General features: G+C 45.5%; 2 protein-coding genes across 4 annotated transcripts in view; one reads left to right on the top strand and one right to left on the bottom strand.

The window, feature by feature from the left end:
* Positions 1 to 17,357, top strand: part of zgc:153039 (uncharacterized protein LOC767698 homolog) — a 111,004-nt gene that overhangs the window by 75,439 nt on the left and 18,208 nt on the right. The window lies entirely within an intron of this gene.
* Positions 63 to 17,249, bottom strand: LOC130405905 (zinc finger protein 862-like). 3 transcript variants are annotated; one of them, XM_056611210.1, is made up of 7 exons: positions 17,016 to 17,248; positions 6,399 to 6,884; positions 5,553 to 5,791; positions 5,207 to 5,430; positions 550 to 767; positions 325 to 455; positions 128 to 217 (listed from the first exon to the last, which is right to left on the bottom strand). In XM_056611210.1, exons 2-6 carry the CDS (start codon positions 6,454 to 6,456, stop codon positions 382 to 384), a joined length of 813 nt encoding a protein of 270 aa, XP_056467185.1. In that variant the 5' UTR covers positions 6,457 to 6,884; positions 17,016 to 17,248; the 3' UTR covers positions 128 to 217; positions 325 to 381. The 3 variants fall into 3 exon arrangements, with proteins under 3 accessions (XP_056467184.1, XP_056467185.1, XP_056467183.1); XM_056611208.1 differs by having other exon boundaries at positions 5,553 to 6,884; positions 17,016 to 17,249; XM_056611209.1 differs by lacking the exon at positions 550 to 767 and having other exon boundaries at positions 63 to 217; positions 5,553 to 6,884; positions 17,016 to 17,249.

The raw sequence follows: 17,357 nt of genomic DNA, 5'->3' as shown, positions 1-17,357 counted from the left end.
GAATCTGAGCCATCCTCAGTTCCGTTTGTTCCATGTTTGCGCACAAACTCACAGGTGAGCAGTCAGTCACTCTTTACCTGATTCATCACACTGAACCCTCTTTCGCAATCAGCTGTAGTTGCAGGGATGGTGAGGAGAGCAAAAAAGAGATCAAGGACGTCAGGACACCAATGGCGGAGCATTCTGTTCACAGTAGGCCAGGTCTTCTCAAAGGTTCCTGTAGCAGGGTCAGACAACATTATGCACATGCAAACAATTATTTTCAAATGCAACTTTAGTTATTAAAAGATAGCATCATATTTGGATTGTGCCTTTAACAAGTACCTTGGCTGAATCCTGCTGGGTACAGTTCAGTCTTGAGATTTGTCCATTGATCAGGGATCAACTCCACATCCACTGCAGCAGAAGAGGTCGTAAGTGACTGATGAGTTTGTTTATCTCTCCATCTCCAAAATCTGAGAACAAAGGGGAAACATTCATCTAAAGTTAAGCAGTAGCCTTAAAACATAAAATGTGTAAAGATGTGTCCATTACATTTTAATTGCTAACCTGAACTCATGTCTGCTTCTGACCAGCACTTGAAACTGGTCAGCCGCATAGCCTGCAGGACACCACTGTTCACATCACTAAATCTAGCAGTGATGCACCGGCACAGAGAGTCAATGAGCTCGTTCTTTGCCTTGTCATGCTGGTCAGCATCAGTAGGCTTCAGGAGGACTCCCTCAAAGGTGTCTGTGTCCAGCACTGCTCTCAGCTTAGGCCCAGATCTACGGTTGTGCACAGTGGTGTAGTCTATTTTATTGTAGTGGGTATACTGTGATGATTCCCTCCCAGCCTTGTACAAACCCGTCCGACCGGTACGTGTACGTGTGTGGCGCTTATGGGGTGTCGCACCACACTCACCAACGCAGGGCTCTACAACCCGCTGATTTAAGAGTATAACTATTATCAACAATCATGGAAAGCTGAGTAGGTTTATCAGTTTTAATAACAGTATGAACAAATAGAACACAAAAATGACAAGTTGTCCTTTGTATATCTATAGTAGCAATAGCACATGCTAAACAAGGACAAAATCTACTCAAAATAATTTAATGAACTGTTTACATCCATGGCTAACCAGTGCATGAGAAGGAAATGACATGTTTCACTCTCTCAATTGCTCTAATTTGAGCTCTTACTGTTGTTATCTAACATACCATACAGTAATTGAATTGTGTAAAAGTGTGAAATTACTGCACCTTAAAAATGACCATGAATTAGCTATACTCTCATTTGCATAGTGATTAACATTATGAATTTCAATTGTGTATACCAACTGTATGTTGGCTGACATTTACCTATAACTTTTTTTCCCTCCACTCTAACCAAGGATGCCCGTTTTTAAATTCCCTAGCCTGACACCCAGTCTTAAAGGCTGGCCAGGGGTTCTCATCTAAAAGTAACAAGGAGATATAAAGTGGGATTAAAACATTGTCTTCTGTTGACTACTTAAGGTACGAACACACCAAACGCGTACCCGCGTAAAGGCCGATATATGCTCTGTTTTAGACGTAACGCGTAAGCACGTAAGATACATAACCCCCCCTTGCGCGGTAAAATATCCCCCCTTACGTGCTTAAGTGCGTCGCCCAAAATTCCTGACTATGCGACTAAAACACTACGGCCCTACGCAGCTCGCAAAGACTGTGATTGGCCAGCTAACCACATCCTTTCAGGAGTCTCACATTTCCGGTTGTTCAGAGTGTGGAAAAAGACCGCTAACCTAAACTTAGCTACTGCTACTCTCTTCGAAAATACTGGAAGTGCATAAATATAAACAAGCCAGCGATTTCCACTTCCACGCCCACAGATTCGTTCGTTGCTCCCCCTACTGTTCTGGCGGAGAATCCCCTTGCAACACGCGCAATCCTTAAGGAACCTTAAAGGAACCGTAAATCAAAACTTGTCTAAAACAAGTCCCTTGTGTAAATTACGTGCTTACGTCTCTGTGTCTAAAACGACCCTAAATCGGCCTTAAGATTTACGCGCGTAACGCAGCTAAAATGTTGCTTGACCATTTTGTGTCAAAAATGGTCCTACGTACGCAGCTACGCGCCTGTGGCTGCGCTGGATTTAGGAGTCCGAGGAAGGAAACCCAAACGCCGCCGTGTTTGGGTGCATGATAGAGCTTGGATCGGGTTAGATTAAATAATCTCGGATATAAACAACAATAATCGGGTTAAATAACTTCACATGGTGTGTCTGGTGTGTTTCCAGCATTCGTAGTGTTGATCAGCAGAGAAATAGTCCGCCAAGACGTTGAGGTTGCTTACAACCAGAGACTCTGTCCATGCAAGTGAACGGAGCGTTCACTCTTCGTCATAACTATCAAACCAAAAATCCTTCACATTCACAGAGCGAACATTATGAAAGTAAAATGCACATTTCTCGCTAAAAATGTTTCCATAAACGCATTTAATGGCGTTACTATGTTACTATTTCCACCCAGAATAAAGAAAGATGTCGGCCGTATGCTTCTGTGCAAGCGTCACTACTCTCTGCCAGTGACGTCGGGTCAAGCTCCACGCTGATTGGCTATCGCGGCTAAGCATCACGCGTATGAGCGCTGAAAGTAAAAAATTTTGAACTCCTCGCGTACGCGCGTATATGTACGCGCGTATCTATACGCAGCTCATACGCCGCTAATAAAGGCCGATTTATGCTCAGTTACGTAAGCGTAAGCGCAAGCGCAAGAGGCCCTTGCGCACCCTTGTGCACCCCTTGCGCGACTTCTCACGTCTTGCGTGCGTCGGGCGACTTTTCTAGACTTGCGTAATTTTTTACGTAAGCTTTTACACGAGCCGCGCAGCCTGCAAGGCTGTGATTGGTCTGCTGGTCTGGTTACTACTTCCTGTCTGGAGTATCACATTTCCTGTTTTCATACCGCCATTTTTAAAAGCCATTTCATACTGCAAGAACATCAAGGGCCCTATTTTAACGGTCTGAAACGCAAGTGGGAAGCGCAAAGCGCAAGTAGCTTTGTGGGCGGTTCTACGGCGCTATCGCTATTTTACAGGCGGATAAATGACCTTTGCGTCGCGGCGCAATTGTCAAAAGGGTTGGTCTGAAGCAGCCTAGTTACCCGTAGGTGTGGTTTGGGCGTAACGTCCAACAAACCAATGAGAGTGCCAGCTCCCATCCCCTTTAAGAGCCATGAGCGCATTTGAATCGGACGAGTTGATATTTTGACAGCGCGTCTGAAGTCTCCGATGAGACAGATGCACATGAATTTCAAACTGCAAATGGCTCAGTTTATTGCCAAATAATATGGCCTAATTCACACATGGAATAAGGGTTTTTCTTCCACAACTTCAGAAATACTGAGTCCTCAAATAACTTTCGGCAAAGAAAACGTATATGATATAACATATGATATGCGGTAACTGTGGTTAATGATATACGCAATACATTATAAACATTGTTTCTTATCAGTATTGTATGCCATCCTAATATGCATGTGTCCCCGCGGTAATAGACATTGCCGTTGATTGTATTATGCGTTACGTGTTTAGTTTGCGTGTGTTTAAACAGAGCACACACGCGCCCGCATTCATTCATTCTTTTTAACACTCACTCGCGGTAAAACAATGTTTTTCAAGATCAAATACTCATCAATCCTAAAAGTTATGGGCATGTAGGCCTACACGATGTCTCTGTCAAGAAAATATGTGTTTGCTGTACGGTGTTTGCAGATGCATTGATTTAAAAGTACAACTTATTACCGCTGTATCAGCTGTTCTTTCCCAAATAATTTCCCAAGAATGTGCGGCAAGGTAGATGGGAGAAGCAAAGTGTATGTGCGAGGTGCACAATCAATCCGTATGCATCGCATGCGCACATGCGCCCTTAAAATAGAATCTGAACAACGCGCCACTGACTTTAAACCAGGTATTTCCTGGTCAGTAGCGCAATGGTATTCAGAAACAGCAAAATACCGTTTGCGCCAGAACACGCCTCCTCCTTCCGCCGAACCGCCCCTTGGGGCGCATGATCAATCCCTAATTTACCGGCGAGTGGTGGTGGTTGGAAAAGAACGCTCTGCGCCAGTTGTAAACTCGCAACGACGCATGCGCCAGTGACTAAGTCACTTGCGCCGGATGCAAGATAGGGCCCCAAGAGCCACCGACATCAAGATGAATCGACATTATGTCGTTTTAAAATGTAGAGAGATATGCACATTTATACAACCCCAATGATCAACAACTTCATCACCCCTGTTCCTCTGTCTGTTGCCATCATTCACTGTGTATGGGGAGAACACGATCTGGCACATAAACAAACCAACGACTCCCACAGATAAAGACGTCATTCTCGAGGTCGTCTTCAACGAAAAACTTTACTCCACATATTACTCCACCTACTGTTCTGGCGGTAAATTGCTTGGCAACACGCGCAACACGCGCAACCTAAAAGGGAGCATGAATTGCTTTGAGTAAATTTTGCGCAACAACGTAACACCAACGCTGAAGCAAGCAGCCGCCAACGTGGGTAAAATGTTGCTTTAGCGCATGTAACGCATGTACGCAGCTCATACGCGCGTAAACCAATGGTTCCCTATGGAAAAATTGCCGATTTTATACGCGTCTATACGCGGGGTACTCGTTTGGTGTGTTCGTACCTTTATTATGTGGTTTACACTTTAATATGGGAGGACTGGACACACACACACACGCACACACACGCACGCCCACGCACGCACACACACGCACACACACGCGAGAAGGAGGGGCTCGGCCCGCCAACTTGCAGAGATGCAGGGGCAGCTTCGCGCTTCGTTACAGAGACAGGGCAGAGCGCGAGCGTGCAGCGGGAATTTTATGAATGGTGAAAGTAGGAGATAACTTCCCCTGCTTAAAGTATTTTATTGCAGTTATACCCAACCGATATTTCCGAAAAATAAACACAGAAGTGAAAGACCTGTCACAAGACGATTGATACGTATCCGTGCACATTTTTAAGTGGGTATACGCAAATCCTGGTGCGTTCCTAGTGGGTATACGGCGTATACCTGCGTATCACGTAGACTACACCACTGGTTGTGCAGATAGATTGATGGATGTCTCAATTATTTATTTATTTATATATTTATTTATTTATACTGAGGTGAAAACACACCAACACAACCTAAAATCAAATCATAAATTGTTGGATATATGATACATACCTTGACCTGTACTTTTCTATGACAGCCTGAGTGGAGGACAAGGACCTCTGAGCTTCAGCCAGGATTGACACTAATCTCTGCAGTGACTTGGAGAGGTTGCTCAGTTGATAGATGGTGTCATGGAGAAGACAGCAAAACCTGAGCACTCCACCATCCTTGGCAATGTTGTGGAACCCCTTGGCCTTTGCCCTCAGAAGAGCATTGATGTCCGTGGCCTCCTGGGACTACAAACAAAACAACTGCATTATATCACAGACAACATTTAGAACTGATGAAGGGAAAAATAAAGCAAACATTACATTATCCATCTACAGTGCTGGTTTTAGTAGGCTATAAATTAACATACCTTCTCCTGTAAGTGGCGTACAATGCCAGCATATCCCCTGAGAAAATGGTCAAGTGCTTTGAAGAGATGTGGTGGCCACCGGGTTCCACCTACTCTGGTTGGCATCAAAGCCTTCATGTGGAGCTCCCTGAAGTGTTGCTTTAGGCTGGCCCTGTTCACTCCACTCTTGTGGTATAGAGTATAGAGTCCACTCAACAGGTCCTCAGCTTTCTTGATCATCACATTTTTCCTTATTCCATCTGTAAAGGCGGGCTCAAGCTTATGGGCCATGCAGTGGATCCCTAGCACATTTGGTCTGTCTGCACGCAGTTTTGTGACTACACCATTGTTTACTCCTGTCATTACAGATGCTCCATCTGTAGTGAGGGCCACCAGCTTGTTCTCCCAATCAGTGCTGACTTCACTGTCCATTATACTGCACACAGCTTCGGCTATATTTGTAGCATCTAGCTTTGAGACAGCTTTTACTCCTACAAAATCAACTTTAACCTTCCCCTCACTGGCACTTCTGACGTAGACTATTTCCTCTTCCATCACTGCACTGTCCAGGGATCCATCTGACATGACCGAGATGAACTTGCCCTCTGATAAGCTTGGCTTCATCTTTCTTCTCTCAATCTCCGCTATGTAGTGTATGAACTCTTTTGCCTGGTATTAATTTGTTTATGTCTCTCCTATCTTCAAGCCCTTCTTCCTTTTCCACCCTGAAATGATTCATCATATCATAATATTATCTTTTTGTAAAGTTCCATCTGTGTCTGTGGAAGCATGTATGTCACTCTGTTTCGTGTTAAATGCACAGATTCTGAAACATGTAAATAGTAACGTTACTATCTATTCACTTACTCACACCTCCATGCAAAGTCGGTGAAAGGCCTGCCCTTTTTTCCGATGGCGTGGGCATTTCGAAAAAGTAGCCGCATCTTCTCCAGCTCCGACGTTTTTAATAAAGAAAGGCTTCTCCCAGCAAGGCTCTCTTCAATACGACCTGTTTTGGTAGATTTAATTCAATTCAATTCAATTCAATTTTATTTGTATAGCCCTTAATCACCATTACAGTCTCAAAGGGCTTAACAGGCCAAATATTTGTGACACCCCCCTTTACCCATGCCCCCACACGGGCAAGAAAAAACTCCCTTGAATCAGCAAGGAAGAAATCTTGAGAAGAAACGCAGTGTAGGGGATCCCTTCTTCCAGGGATGGTCAGGAGTGCAATGGGTGCCACAATTGACATACAGGTAAATACATGCACATCATATTAAAATGGTGATGGGGTTCTGGCCGGTTATCCATGAGGAGAGTCCAGGCATCCAGTCCAGTACCCGCAACACGCTAGAACAGACAGAATAGTGAATTAGAACGGAAAAGTACATAGTGGGAATGTATAATGTAAAAAGAAAAGCACAAGCAAACAGAGTAGTCTTCACTCTCGCATCAGTTGTTTTCACACTCCAAATGCAAGATTGTAGAGGTGCGTTTTGAGCTTCCCTTTGAATAGCTCCACAGAGTCAGCTTCCCTGATCGCTGATGGCAGCCTATTCCATAAAAAAGGGGCTCGATAGGCAAACGCTCTCTGTCCAGCCGATTTCTTTTTAACCTTCGGCAGTGAAAGAAGGCCAGCTCCCGAAGACCGGAGAGACCGAGAAGGACTATAAGGAATGATCAGGTCCTTCAAGTACGATGGAGATAATCCATGCAAGGCTTTATAGGTTAACAATAGCCCCTTAAAGTCTGATCTGAAAGTCATTGTTAGCCAGTGTAGAGAGGCGAGAATAGGTGTAATATGATCAAACTTTCTCGTTCTGGTCAGCAGTCTAGCTGCCGCATTGTGTACCAGCTGTAGACTTTTTGTGGTAGAGTTCGGTAATCCCGAGAACAATGCATTGCAATAGTCCAGTCTTGACGAAACAAATGCATGAATCAGTGTCTCCGCATCCACTGCGGATAACATTGGTCTGATTCTTGCAATGTTTCTCAGATGGAAAAAGGCAATTCTAGTTATACTTCTTATATGTTGGTCAAAGCATAGGTGAGGGTCAAACAGGACACCAAGATTTTGGACGGATGCACTCTGTAGGATGGCGAAGCCATCCAACCACAGAGAGACATCCTCAAACTTTTCCCGGTCCCGCTTCGAGCCGATAATCATCAGCTCTGTCTTCCCAGTATTAAGCTGTAGGAAGTTTTGTGACATCCAGCCCTTCACAGCAGCTAGACAGGACTCAACCCTTTGAATCTGGCCCGAGTCCCCGGAATCTACAGGAATGTAGAGCTGGGTGTCATCCGCATAGCAATGGAAACTAATTCCGAAGCTGCGGATAACGTCACCCAGGGGAAGCATGTAAATTGCAAAAAGTAATGGACCAAGAACCGACCCTTGTGGTACGCCAAAGCGCAATTTACCGCGCTTTGATTCTGCACCCTCATGAAGCACAAATTGGGTTCTATCGGTGAGGTACGATTCAAGCCAACCAAGAGCCGTACCCCCGAAACCAACATAGTGTTCAAGACGGTGAAGAAGAGTGCTGTGGTCGATCGTATCAAACGCAGCGCTGAGGTCCAGCAGCACAAGCATTGTGCTTGTATTTTTATCCAAAGCTAAAAGGATGTCATTTACAACTCTTGTAATAGCAGTTTCAGTTGAGTGGAAATTCCTGAACCCCGACTGGAAAGGTTCGAAGAGATTATTCCTGGTCAGATAATCAACAATTTGCTTCGCTACAATCCTTTCCTGTACCTTGGACAGGAAGGGCAGATTCGATATAGGCCGATAGTTCCTGATTAATTCAGGATCTAGGCCAGGCTTTTTGAGTAGCGGTTTTAACACCGCAGCCTTGAAATTGGAGGGAACAATTCCCGTTGAAAACGAAAGATTCATCAGCGAGAGGATAACAGGCCCCACCGTTGGAAGAAGTTCCTTAAGAACCCTGGAAGGGAGAGGATCCAACATACAAGTTGTTGGCTTTGAGGCCTTTATCACCCTTTCAAGTTCCACCAAAGAAATTGCCTTAAACTCCAAAAGAGTTGCGTCAGAGTTCACCATCCTACTTGGGAGAACCCCATCCTGCCCCACAGGATGTGTAGGATTAGCCGCACGGCAAGCATCAATTTCCTCTCTAATTGATTGAATCTTATTCTCAAAGAAATCCATGAATTCACCTGCCACGATCGAGGAGCCTACGGTCTGATTCTGTTTCTGAGTGAGACTCCTCACCGTGTCAAAAAGAAATTTAGGATTATTTCTATTCAAATTAATGATACTAGAATAGTAGGCGTTCCTGGCAATTGTCAGCGCACCCTTATAGGTGATCAGACTATTATGCCAAGCAAGATGAAAGACCTCAAGTGTTAATCCTGAAGCTCTCCTGATGACTCCGGGCACGCTCATGGTCCTTTACAGCCTCGACTTTAAAATGATTCATTCCCACCATGAAATTGTTTTTTTTTGTTTTTTTCTTATGTGTACATGCGGCAGTCCCTACAAAACATGACGACATTTTCTTGATCAAACACAAGCCATTCACGACACGTCAGCAATTTGGCATTGAACTTTCTTTTTTTCGTTTTGCACGCATTGTTGTTTATATTCTCAATCTCATCCCCTGCCTACTTCCTCTTCTCGCCCCCAGACGTCTGTCCGACCAACCGTCGCCGCATTTAATTTAAGTTTAGGCTACTTTTTAATTAACTTTAGCTAGCTCCCTCCCTTCATTTGATAGTTTCTGCTCCGTTCATTAATTATTTTTCTTCTACTTCTTCTTTGTGTTTTCTGTTTCAATGGTTTCTCGCGCTGGTTGGTTGCACTGCCTGCGCGCAGCCAAAGGGGCGTCTTATGCGTCATCACGTAGCATCACAACAGTGTTCATGGGAAATAAAGTCAGTATTGCCCAGGGAGCGAGCTTAGGGAGCGAGAACAGTAGAGCGGCTCTGACTGACATGATTGCCTCATGCATCACCAGCCAAACTGGCTAGTAGGGGTGACTTAGGGGTGTGGTGTAGCCTACACCACACCCCTAGGTCACTTTGAGTGTTCAGTGGTGCCAGGGTCCCTAATGCTCCACCGTCTTCCAAAACGTAGTTAATGATGTCCTTAGGGAGATGTCCAGTCTTTTTCCTTGGTTACATCGTCGCCAAGGGACTGGTAAAGATTGGCCCAGCCAAGGTATAGGCGGTCCTGGATTGGAACAGGCCTGGTCACCCCTTGGCAGTGAAGCAGGAGGAATGGCGTCCTTGGCGGGAGAGATCTGAGCAGCCCTCCTTGCCCCGGACAGATCTTAAGAACCTGGCAGTGGAACCTCAGCGGAACGACCTACCTGACTCTTTTTGGTCCTTTCTCTTTCACCTTGACCCACAACCCGGCACAAGGAAAGCCAAACCCGATGCCCTTTCCCGCCAGTAGGGGAAGGAGAGCCAGCCCATTGTTCCACCTACTACGTGTGTAGTTCCGGCGGTTAATTGGAGTATCGTTATCGAGGTGAGGGCCACCCAGCAGGCTCAACCCGACCCAGGGAACCGCCCTGTGGGTCGCTTTTGTTCTGCATATGGTCAGGTCTTGTGTGCTTCAACGGGCCCACTCAACAAAACTCACTCTTCAGCCTGGCCTCCTGCTCAACCTGACTATGGCCGTCCACCGTATAAGGTTTTGGTGGCCGTCCTTGAAGGAGTATACAAATTATTTGATCTCTGCTTGTCAAGTCAAACTAAAGGAATTACCAAAATAAACCAACAAACCGAAAAGAACCATTGTCCAGACTATAAAATGGGCAGCACACAACACCAAAACACAGAAGTAACTTGGACGGCAGCTTATAAGAAGTGTAATGCTCGTCCTTTCCAAAACATGGTAATCCTGTGCAACCAGGGCATGTACAAAAACCAGAGAGGCAGCCGGTAAGAAACCGAGCTCATGACCGAAGACTGTGGACAATTGAATTTAATGCTTAGTGCAAGCGCTAGCACGCTACCGTTAGCCACAGGGCCGGTCAGCAATGCTTGGGTTAACCCTATAAATGCCAGCTTGGTCGATGAGTGGACTTTCATTGAAGAATATGATGAAGGATTATGGTGGGATGTTATTATTTAAGTAAGAAGTAAATATGATATATATTTATATTTAGAACTGTAATATTAAGGTTAAATAACATTAAGAAGGATTAACAGTGGGCTATTTTGCACTTTGATTAATTTAATAAAACAATGTTTATTTTTCTGTTTGCATTTAATTTCACATTGTAAAACAACCTTTTTCTGGTTTTATGATTCAAATGTTTCTCACCTGGCGAACAACTGAATAACCTACAATTTACCATAAATTGAGAATTCAATAAAAGAAGATAAATCAGTTTGTTTATTGAGTGAAACCCAGTAGGGACTCTGAGTGGATGCACCTATCTCTTTCAGTTGGAGATTGCACAAAAAAGGGAGAGAACTTGACACTGCTATGCCTGTCTAATAAGACCTCCAATCAGCCCGGTCTGCTGCACCTTCTGCCTGTTCTGGTCTTATTTGGGTCTGGCCCAAAGGTTTTCCATGTCTGCAAACATTGTGTCAGATCGGGGTCCCCAAGCTTTCTGAAAAGCCTTCTGCTTCGCCATTGATGCCATCCCAAGTGTCTCTTCGGAGTATCACCGAAACAAACGGCCAAGCTGAGAGGGCTAACCAGCAATTTGACCCCACCCTCTGCTGTCTGGTGTCCCCCCACCCATCCCCCTGGGCTTCCCAGCTCACTTGGGGGGCATTTGTCCATAACATCCAGCCCACCTCAGGTACAGGAATGTCACCAATTCAGAGAGAAGCCAAACGTGGTGGAACTCCAGCTCCTAACTTGTCCCAGGGTGAGTAGGTAGCCCTCTCAACCAAGGATCTGCACTTTAAGACGGATGCAAGGAAACCGTCGCCTAGATTCATTGGACCGTTTGTCGTGGATAAAGTCATCAACCCGAAAGTAGTCCGTTATAAACATCCCTGTACCCAATCCACCCGTTTTTTCAATTTGTCCCCACTTGAAACCCATCTCCACCAGTTGGTTGATTCCTCCTACTCCTACTCCTGCGCCACCTAAAATACTTGCCAACACGGTCGGTTGTCTGTTGGACTGTTGTTACTGCGGCCGCTTGCTGCAGTAATTTGTTAATTGGGAGAGTTGAGGTCCCGAAGAGAAGTGTTGGATATCTCGCCAACAGCCAGCCACCGCTGGATCACCATACGTGTGTTGTCTAGGGTCCAAGCGTCCATCTGTCCATCGGCTGCCTGCCAGTAAGTTTGTTAGTTGCCTGCCTGCCTGTAACAATATACCTGTACTCCCTTTCTTCTGGATGACCAGCCTGCCTGTCCACCATGCAGCCAGCCAGCACTCACACAGGATTTACCCTGCCCAGCCACTAAGGCTGGGGGTAAACGATTATTTATCAAACGATTAATCGGGCGATTATTTTATCGATTAGTCGACTAATCGAATGACTAATTGGACGATTATCTATTTTTCTGTTGCTCGATTAATAAAAACCATAATGTATCTCAAATAAATACCAAAAAAATCGTAATAATATACTTTGTTTAATACGGAAAACGTAAATGGACATGAAAAAAATGTGTGCGTATACTCTCTTGCGCTCCGCCTCCAGGAGGAGGCGGAGCGCAAGAGAGTAGCAGAGGTGATATGTTCCCTCCAGGTCCGATGCTCTCTCGGGGGCATGACCCTTCACTTTGACCGACAGTGAGTCTGCTTATAGGTCGGAATATGATGGAATGAAGCGGCCACTGATTCTTGACAGGCTGGGTACTTTATTCTTACACACAACCGGACTCGTTCATGACTTCACTAGACATACACGCACGCTATCGCTCGCTCTCCTCGCTCGTCCACCTACTCGCTGACGACACACACACACACACACACACACACACACACACACACACACACACACACACACACACACACACACACACACACACACACACTGCCAGTGATATGCGCAGGGCCGTCGATAAGGGGTGAAAGGTGATGACGATTCTAGGGGCCCACAGCCCAGGGGGGGCCCACAAAAAAAAAAAAATATATATTTTTATTTTACTACAGCCCATAGTACTACCATAGCGCCCCCCCCCCCCCCCCCCCCGTCAACAATTTCTCCCTCGTCAACAATTGCTTGCTCCCCCCCCCCCCCCCCCCGTCAACAATTGCTCCTTACCCCCCCCCCCCCCCCCCCCGTCAACAATTCAGCGGGGGGGGGGGGGGGGGGGGGGCATCAGTAAATCTTGTCTAGGGGCCCAGGAATCGTAGCAACGGCCCTGGATATGCGCACGATATTTCCCCATGCTCATGAGATACTTTCTCGTGCGCACGAGATACTTTCTCGTGCGCACGAGATACTCTCCCATGCGCACGAGATACTCTCCCATGCGCACGAGATACTTTCTCGTTTGAGATGCTCCAACATTGCTGTCGTGCTCTTGTGATATGCTACCTCCATTTGGCAAAGAGTGCAAATCACAACACCTTTCCATTTAGGACTTAACTTGGAAGTATTTCCATACCTTTGATGATTTCGTGCGCGGACATTTTCCTTTATTGTGACTTTCGTCCATTTCTCCGTCGAAAATCGTCGACGGAGAAATTTGACGTCGACGAATTTCGACACATCGCTACAGCTCTACCAGCCACCACCTGGAGTCACTCACTATTCCCCCAGCCCTAACTCCAGCCTGCTGCCATCTCAAACCCCTGCCTGGTTTCAATCAATTATTATTGTTAAGCTTACCTTGTTGGTCTCCGTCTGCAATTGGGTTCTGCCTAGATCTGTGACAATGCCCACTGCTATGTGTAGGCCGTTTGTTTAATGATGCACGGTTAGATTAGATGAATCTCATGGTATTGTTGGCAGCGGTGTGATGGGGGGAGATATGTATGTTGGTGGTGACGTGGAGGCAGGAAACCAAATGGGGGCTGACCATGGAAAGCGTGCTGAAGGCTGAAGGTCATCAACCCGAAAGGTTGATGACTTTGGTTATGTTGATGCAGAACATTGGTAGAAACAAAATGCTTCTATTGAATACGTCTACCTTTCCCTACCAGACGGGTCATGAAATTGAATGTCTTTCTCAGAGCTGCGATGTGGGGATGGGGAAGACCATTTAAACAACACGACTGTATTGCCTTTAGAGTCGTAAAACAGAAGAGGGTTGACAGCGTGGACAGATTACATGGCCGCTGTTATAGATTCTCTCGCTACAGCCGTTCAGATTGTACCTCCTGGTAATCGCTAATAGATGTTATCAAATACATAGCATGTCAACATATATTTAAAACAAATGAATTACTGATGCAATCTGCAAAACTGAAGTAGCCGAGGAATAGTTGTGGATCCACAAGGCTACATCAAACAAATCTTAGTAAATTTGGCTTTTGCTCCCCTTTTTAATAGCTGTGGAGTGTAGCAAGGTGTGGTTCTGTAACTCATCGCCTGCCTGGCTTATCTCAATCGAACCTTACGCCTCACACCGTGTCGCACCCTCAGAAAACACAGCCAGACAGAGCGTACACAGAGACAATTCCATTGATACATGTCAAAGGAATTGGTGCTGTCAAATTATTAAATAGGTAGAAAGAATTACAAAAAAGCGGAAAATGGCCCTAATGATGGAGTGGCTTGTTTACTGGTTTAATTCTGATTTAGAACTGAGCCAAATGTGTGGAAGAATAACAATTACAACACTGCTCCAGAGCTTTGGGTTTTTGGTGCTGTGTTTCTCATTGTACTTTAGTGTTTCAGCCTCCTCCTGCCGCTATTAGCCCTTGACAGTCAGAGGAGGAAATAGGCCGCAAAGTGTGTGCTCAAACTTTCTAATGCCCCCCCTCACTGCCCCGCCAACCAAAGCAAATAACATTCTCTCTCTCTCTCTCTCTCTCTCTCTCTCTCTCTCTCTCTCTCTCTCTCTCTCTCTCTCTCTCTCTCTCTCTCTCTCTCTCTCTTTCTCTCTCTCTCTCTCAGCTGGGGCACTGAGCTGATAAGGACTGCCTGTTTGGCTGCTTTGTGAACCGCCTCCCTGCCCTCCCCCTCAAAGCCCCTTAACCCCCCCCCCCCATTCGGGGGCTGCTAATTCCATTAGCCAGTTGTCACTCCGTCGGCGGGCAATTCTTACAGGCGCTCGCTTGTTTTTTTTGTTTTTTTACCTCCCTGCCCAAACTCCACACCAGCCCTCCAACACCCCCCCCCCCCCCCCCCCCTGTCCCCCACGTCTCTTTCCACGCAAGAGGAATTGAAAGCTATTTAGCGGCGCCTCCCCCCATGAGAGCAGCTCTGTAATTAGCATAACTAATTTAGCAGAAATATTTCCCTTTCCCCTGAATTTGGCACATCAGTCAGTTTCTCTTTTCTGTGTGTTTGGGAAGGGCGGGGGAGAGGCGGCTGATAGTCAAAATTATGATGTAGCTGAAAAGATGTCTGGTTGTTAAATTTGTGTGTGTGTGTGTGTGTGTGTGTGTGTGTGTGTGTGTGTGTGTGTGTGTGTGTGTGTGTGTGTGTGTGTGTGTGTGTGTGTGTGTGTGTGTGTGTGTGTGTGTGTGTGTGTGATGTGTGTGTGGTTTCGGTGACATGCCTTTTATGTTTCATTTGATGGTGTTGGTAGGACTGTGTGTGTGTGTGTGTGTGTGTGTGTGTGTGTGTGTGTGTGTGTGTGTGTGTGTGTGTGTGTGTGTGTGTGTGTGTGTGTGTGTGTGTCTGTCCATGGGTTTGCCCATCCATGCAGTTAAACGTGTATTTTAACAAAAATATGGGTTGCACCGATCAGTGTGTGTGTGTGTATGTGTGTGTGTGTGTGTGTGTGTGTGTGTGTGTGTGTGTGTGTGTGTGTGTGTGTGTGTGTGTGTGTGTGTGTGTGTGTGTGTGTGTGTGTGTGTGTGTGTGTGTGTGTGTGTGTGTGTGTGTGTGTGTGTGTGTGTGTGTGTGTGTGTTGTTTCAGGAGGTTGCTATTTGCTCCAGCTTTAGCACTGACTGCTCCAGTTGCCAAGATTGTCCCTTAAGGGGCGCTGTGGGACCAACAGCTGCAGCAACTGACCAATGGCTTAGAAACACACACACACACACACACACACACACACACACACACACACACACACACACACACACACACACACACACACACACACACACACACAGACACAGACACAGACACACACACACACACACACAGACACACGCTCATATCACAGGGTCATGGGGAAGGATTCGGGACACAAATCGTGGTCCTCGCTCGGCGGATGTTTGTGTACTAAATGAAACATTGCTGCATGCTTTACTCCTGGATGTACTCATAGCAATGAATGGGTGAAATTGAACAAAACATGAAGAAACAAAGAGGCCTGTGTTTGTACAAAGCAGCAGTATGTATAACCTCTTGTTGTATATGGTTATAGCATAATATTTGAATATAATATGTTATGATAACATAATAAGAGCCTGACCGATATATCGGATGGCCCATTTTGTCAAAGATATATCGGTTGTGTCATATATTTTGTTTGCGGACATGCGCCGATATGAAAACGTAAGAATCGTTGTCGATTCTCTCTATAAATCCTTTACTACGTGGCTGAACCTCTGAATGCTTTAGCCGAGCACATTCAAGTAAAGACACTAGACACTAGTTTACTTCATGTTCTGTGGGAAGGTTAGTAGCTCCCCTCCATAGCTAATTGGTTCCTTTAGCTCATAGTTTTACTGCAATGTTTCTGTGGCCCGAAGCATGCTGCAGGGTGAGCTGCCAATTCCTAAGAGCTGCTCCACACCCCGGGTACCACAGTACATATCAAATAACTGGCGATATATCTATATTCTATCTATCCGCAGATGAATTGTTATCTTATATCTGAGTAAATCCAGTATCGGTCATTTTCTAAACATAGTATGCGTCTTACTCTGAAGACCTTAACATCTTGTTATGTATCCATATAGCATGATACATAAATGTCTTATTCTGTCGACTGCCATTCCTATTACATCTTGTTATTATTTCTGGTAACTTTCAATTCTAGACAAGAGCCCAATTGAGAGAAGTAAAAAAAATCCAAACATTTTAAATTTGACCCAAAAGATGATTTTACAATTCTGCGATTAAAGAGCTGATAAGCTTTGAGTTTTCCATGTTGTAGGACTGAGCCCTATAGCTCTAATCAGGTCCATGTGGACCAGTGGGATATGTTCTCTCTCGCCCTCGAAAGGGACACCACTGGACAACACACTGTCCTCTTCAGTCCTTCTTTCTCCTGAAAGTTTTCCTGCTTTTGCAGTAGTTCACAGAAGGAAAACATGTTTTCTGCATTTGTTGTTAAGTTTTATAGGGTAGCTAGGACTCTGTGTTTGTGTGTGTGTGTCCATGGGTTTGTCCATCCATGCAGTTAAACGTTTATTCAAACAAAAATGGGTTAAAATACAATAAAATAAATGCAACAAAAGTGTAACAAACCAATCTTAGAAGAGATGCAGTTGGTTTTCTGGACGTTCGTCGGGTGACATATGTCTAGCTCCCATTGATCACTGCCTGGCTGATGCACTCAGACACACAGCGGCTCCACCAGTATCACCACAAACAGCCCATAATATACTGTAAAAAGGAAATAAAACTAAGGACTGACATCTTGTACACTCGTCCTGACGGGGACGTGACCCAGCAGCCATGGCCACGGTGTGGCCGAGTCGTACCGCCTGTCTGTGTTGGTGCCCAAAGTCCCGATTGTAATGCTTATTTTGGCTGGGGGCCTGGTCTACTATCTATCCTGCCCCTCCTCAGTACTTCTGCTGTGTCAGC

Source organism: Gadus chalcogrammus, chromosome 16, assembly GCF_026213295.1.
Source record: "Gadus chalcogrammus isolate NIFS_2021 chromosome 16, NIFS_Gcha_1.0, whole genome shotgun sequence".
In the NCBI taxonomy this organism is placed as follows: domain Eukaryota; kingdom Metazoa; phylum Chordata; class Actinopteri; order Gadiformes; family Gadidae; genus Gadus; species Gadus chalcogrammus.
The sequence above is the reverse complement of the archived record's forward strand: the minus strand, read 5'-3'. Positions and strand labels throughout refer to the sequence as shown.

Coding starts and splice junctions, on each gene's coding strand:
- LOC130405905 (XM_056611208.1), bottom strand. CDS start 6,155: ATGAAGCCAAGCTTATCAGAGGGCAAGTTCATCTCGGTCATGTCAGAT. Junction 5,431..5,552: donor TACGCCACTTACAGGAGAAG/GTATGTTAATTT, acceptor TTTTGTTTGTAG/TCCCAGGAGGCCACGGACAT. Junction 768..5,206: donor ATAGAAAAGTACAGGTCAAG/GTATGTATCATA, acceptor GCACAACCGTAG/ATCTGGGCCTAAGCTGAGAG.